Source organism: Rhinopithecus bieti, unplaced genomic scaffold (assembly GCF_001698545.2).
Source record: "Rhinopithecus bieti isolate Rb0 unplaced genomic scaffold, ASM169854v2 scaffold_6078, whole genome shotgun sequence".
NCBI classification, from domain to species: Eukaryota; Metazoa; Chordata; class Mammalia; order Primates; family Cercopithecidae; genus Rhinopithecus; species Rhinopithecus bieti.
The window spans coordinates 6,235-10,345 of NW_016804912.1; the positions used below are offsets into that span (position 1 = coordinate 6,235).

Consider the following 4,111-nt stretch of genomic DNA (forward strand, 5'->3'; position numbering starts at 1 on the left):
CTCCCCCACCCCACCTCCACCCCTGCCAGGCCTGGGGACCACAGCCCCCCCAGCACCTCCTCTATCACCACCCCTGACAAGCTCCTGTAAGTTCCTGCCCCCACCACCTCCACCACTCCCAGGCATGGGATGCCTGCCCCCACCCCACCCCTGCTGCCTGGTATGGGCTGGGGCCCTCCTCCACCCCCACCTCCACTGCTGCCCTGCACCTGCCGCCCCCCTGTGGCGGGAGGCGTGGAGGAGGTCATCGTGTCCCAGGTGGACCACAGCTTGGGCTCCGCCTGGGTCCCCAGACATCGGCGGGTGAACCCACCCACATTGCGCATGAAGAAACTGAACTGGCAGAAGCTGCCATCCAACGTGGCACGTGGTGAGGGTCCCCAGACCCCCAAGAGAAGCTTCCCCTAGGACAGGGGCTGGTCTCTGTTGGGGAGAGGGGCAGGTGGCACATGGAACTTGTGTGCGTGTCCTGCCCGTGCATGGCCAGGGCAGCCTGGCCCTTGCTCTGGGCTCGGCGCCTGTGGTTGAGGTGGGGACGGGGGAGGAGCAGGGCGGGGGCTACCTCTGAGGACCCCCTTACACTTGCTTCCGTGAGCCAGTGTGTCTGGGGTGCCATGGTGCCCTGGGGCCCGGCTACAGGTCCTCAGGTAGGGAGGTAGGGTGCCTGCTGTATGCCGGACCCGCTGGGCCCCAGGCAGGTCATCCTTCAGACCCTCTGGGAGGCTCCAGTCCTTGCCTGCTGGATCACCAGGCCCTGGGGCTGCAAGAGCCTCACTGGCCATGTGCGCACCCAACAGAGCACAACTCTATGTGGGCGTCCCTGAGCAGCCCCGATGCCGAGACTGTGGAGCCTGACTTCTCCAGCATCGAGCAGCTCTTCTCCTTCCCTGTGGCCAAGCCCAAGGAGCCCACCACAGCAGCCGCACCGGCCAGGAAGGAGCCCAAGGAGGTGGGGACGGGGAGGGGACTCAGACCGGGGCCACCTGCCAGGTCACCCTCCGGTACCAGCCTGTTGGGTGGGGGGTTTTCCAGATCACTTTTCTCGATGCCAAGAAGAGCCTGAACCTCAACATCTTCCTGAAACAATTTAAGTGGTGAGTGACAGAGGTGGCCCCCATCCCAGGCCACGGAGCCTCACCTCCACCTGAGCCTCCCGACTTGGGCCCAGCGGTGCCCTCTGCAGGCCACCATGGGAAGTGCATACTGCATCCCCTGGGCAGGATAGTGGGCGGGTAATAGCCCCATGCTGCCCCAGCTAGGGGTTGTCCAGGCTCCTGGGGAGGGAGCGCTGGGACCTCCCCACAAGGTCACAGACAAGCAGTGGCTAAACCAGGGCAAGGACCTGGGGCCTGACTCTCAGCCCCCTAGTCCTTTCCTGCTGCGGTGTCCAGCACTGGCCTGAGGGAGCTAGCTGGACTGACCCACCCTACCTCTCCTGAGCAGGGCCCATGGAGGGAGAGCAAGGGTAGGAGTCAGTCTGGGTCCCCTTCACCGCATGACTGTGGGCAGACAACTCGACCGCCCGGTGTCCCACCTGCCCTGGCCACCCCATGACTGCGTGGGGAGACCCTGCCAGGCAGGGTCCCAAAGAGGCTGGGTGGGGTTGACTCATGGTTCACCCGCCCCTGCCCGGTCCTCTCCCTGCTCCAGCTCCAACGAGGAGGTCGCTGCTATGATCCAGGCTGGCGATACCACCAAGTTTGATGTGGAGGTTCTCAAACAGCTCCTTAAGCTCCTTCCAGAGAAGCACGAGGTGAGAGGACCACCCCCACCCCCTGCCCCCAGTTAGTGCCACCAACCAAGGGAGAGGCTGTCTCCGGGGCTCCTCCCAGGAGGGAGACAGAGAAGGGAGGCATCCCAGCCCCACCTCTGCCGTGAACCGTGAGCCACAGGGAGCTGTGATGGGACTGGAGGGGCTGAGCCCAGCGGGCAGTCCGGGAGGGTGGGAAGCTGGTGTGGGGGATCCCACACGCCGTCCTCCTCCTCGCAGATTGAGAACCTGCGGGCATTCACAGAGGAGCGAGCCAAGCTGGCCAACGCCGACCACTTCTACCTCCTCCTGCTGGCCATTCCCTGGTGAGCACAGCTGCCCTCAGACCCCAGGGCCTGGGCCCTAGGTGGGAGGAGAGCAAGAATAGGGAGCAGGGCCCAACCAGGGTGGAGAAGGGGCTGTGCCAATGGCTGCCCCGGGCTCCAGGAGCGGTGTTGCAGCTGTTGGGCTTCTAAACATCACTCGAGCCCCACCCCCAGTCCTTCCCCTCAAAGTGTGAGGCTCAAGGCCTCTGGAGCAACTGGTTCCCGCTCTGCGCAGGCCCAGGAGGGTGCCTGTTGGACGGGGCAGGCAGTGGAAACTCCCTCCCTTTGCCCACCACCCAAGCCAGAGCCCTGTGCTGAGTGCCCCTCTGGCAGGGACAGGAGGGTATTCAGGCCACTGATCCCTGTCTGTACCATCCCCAGCTACCAGCTGCGAATCGAGTGCATGCTGCTGTGTGAGGGTGCGGCCGCCGTGCTGGACATGGTGCGGCCCAAAGCCCAGCTGGTGCTGGCTGCCTGCGAAAGTGAGTGGGGCACGTGTGCAGGAGGGACAGGCCTCCGAACTAGAGCCGGAGGGCTGCTCGGGGCCCCTGCTACTGCCAGTATCATAATGGCTGCTAAGAGCACCCAAGGGTGCCAGCCTTCGCCACTCCAAAAACCACCCTGCTGCCACCACCTTGGTGCACACACCTGCTGGACGCACAGACACATGCATGCCCACCACCACTCTCAGGCACGTGCACACATGCGCACACTGCCACTCTCGGACATGTGCACACACATGCACACCACCACTCTCGGGCACGTGCCCACAAGCACACCGCCACTCTCGGGCACGTGCACACACACAAGCTCACGAGCAGTCACACACATGCACACGGGACAGACAGACACACGTACATGCCCCCCCCACACACACACTCTCACATACATGTACAGACACAGGTGCACACATGCGGATACCATCTCTGAAAGGGGATCCTCGGAGACTTGCCACAGCCACTGGGCAGGGAGAGGGACAGGTACGGACCAGTGAGGCACAGTTCACATCTGTCAGGCACACTGTAGGTGTCCACTCCCATCGGTGGAGGGTTTGCAGTCCTCAGGCCCTGTCCTGTGTCCCTTACGGTGCTGGGCTGAGCCTGGGGAGGAGCCAGGGAGTGCAGGGGCACTGGCAAGCAGGACCACACCCCACCGCCAGGGCGTCTGGGGGCTCCGAACCAAGAGCCCTTCTCCAGCCCTGGCTGCCCCTGCAGGCCTGCTTACCAGCCGCCAGCTGCCCATCTTCTGCCAGCTGATCCTGAGAATTGGGAACTTCCTCAACTATGTAAGTCAGGGGCAGCTCCCCATCCCACCTGGCCTGCCTGGGGCTTGCAAGACTCACTCCCGGCCTCTCCCAGGGCAGCCACACCGGTGATGCTGACGGCTTCAAGATCAGCACGTTGCTGAAGCTCACAGAGACCAAGTCCCAGCAGAACCGTGTGACGCTGCTGCACCACGTGCTGGAGGTGGGCCGAGGTGGCAGGCACCAGTGGGGGCACGATGGCAGGGCTTCAAGTTCCCCCGGACCTGCAGTGTAGAGGTGTAGAGGCCATACCCCCCTGTGCCCACCACTCAGGCTGCCGGTCTCCCTGTCTCAGGACCCCATCTAGAGCCAGCAGCCTCAGTCAGAGCCGTGCCCCCATCCCTCCCAGCACCCCTTCCTTCCTGCAGCACTGGCTGCCCTGAATGAGCCTCGTCCCTCCCCAGGATACCTACCCCTGGTCTGAGGGGACGGTCCCTAGGAAAAGCAGAAACATCACAAAGTCATAGCCAGGCCCGAGGGAAAGATTTGAGGGTCTGGAGTGCTGGGGGTTTTCTGGACCTTAATTGCGAAGGGTTAGAGCTGGGGGAGTGGGAACAGGGGCATCCCCAGGCAGAGAGTGTGGCCACAGTGGATCTCACTGGACGTGTCCCATTGCAGGAAGCGGAAAAGAGCCACCCCGACCTCCTGCAGCTGCCCCGGGACCTGGAGCAGCCCTCGCAAGCGGCAGGGTAGGCAGCTCCCGCCAGCCCACACCCCTCAGCCAGGCGGGGG

At 64.0% G+C, this 4,111-nt stretch overlaps 1 protein-coding gene across 1 annotated transcript in view; it reads left to right on the forward strand.

Moving 5' to 3' along the window:
• The window catches only part of LOC108528766 (inverted formin-2-like), a gene marked incomplete at its 5' end in the record, with an annotated part of 13,328 nt that overhangs the window by 6,230 nt on the left and 2,987 nt on the right, over positions 1-4,111 (forward strand). The window contains 10 exon segments of the mRNA XM_017870747.1: positions 10-140; positions 143-370; positions 798-949; positions 1,033-1,094; positions 1,651-1,753; positions 1,991-2,076; positions 2,458-2,558; positions 3,291-3,361; positions 3,435-3,542; positions 3,998-4,068. Of these exon segments, the coding sequence (XP_017726236.1) occupies positions 10-140; positions 143-370; positions 798-949; positions 1,033-1,094; positions 1,651-1,753; positions 1,991-2,076; positions 2,458-2,558; positions 3,291-3,361; positions 3,435-3,542; positions 3,998-4,068 (1,113 nt within the window).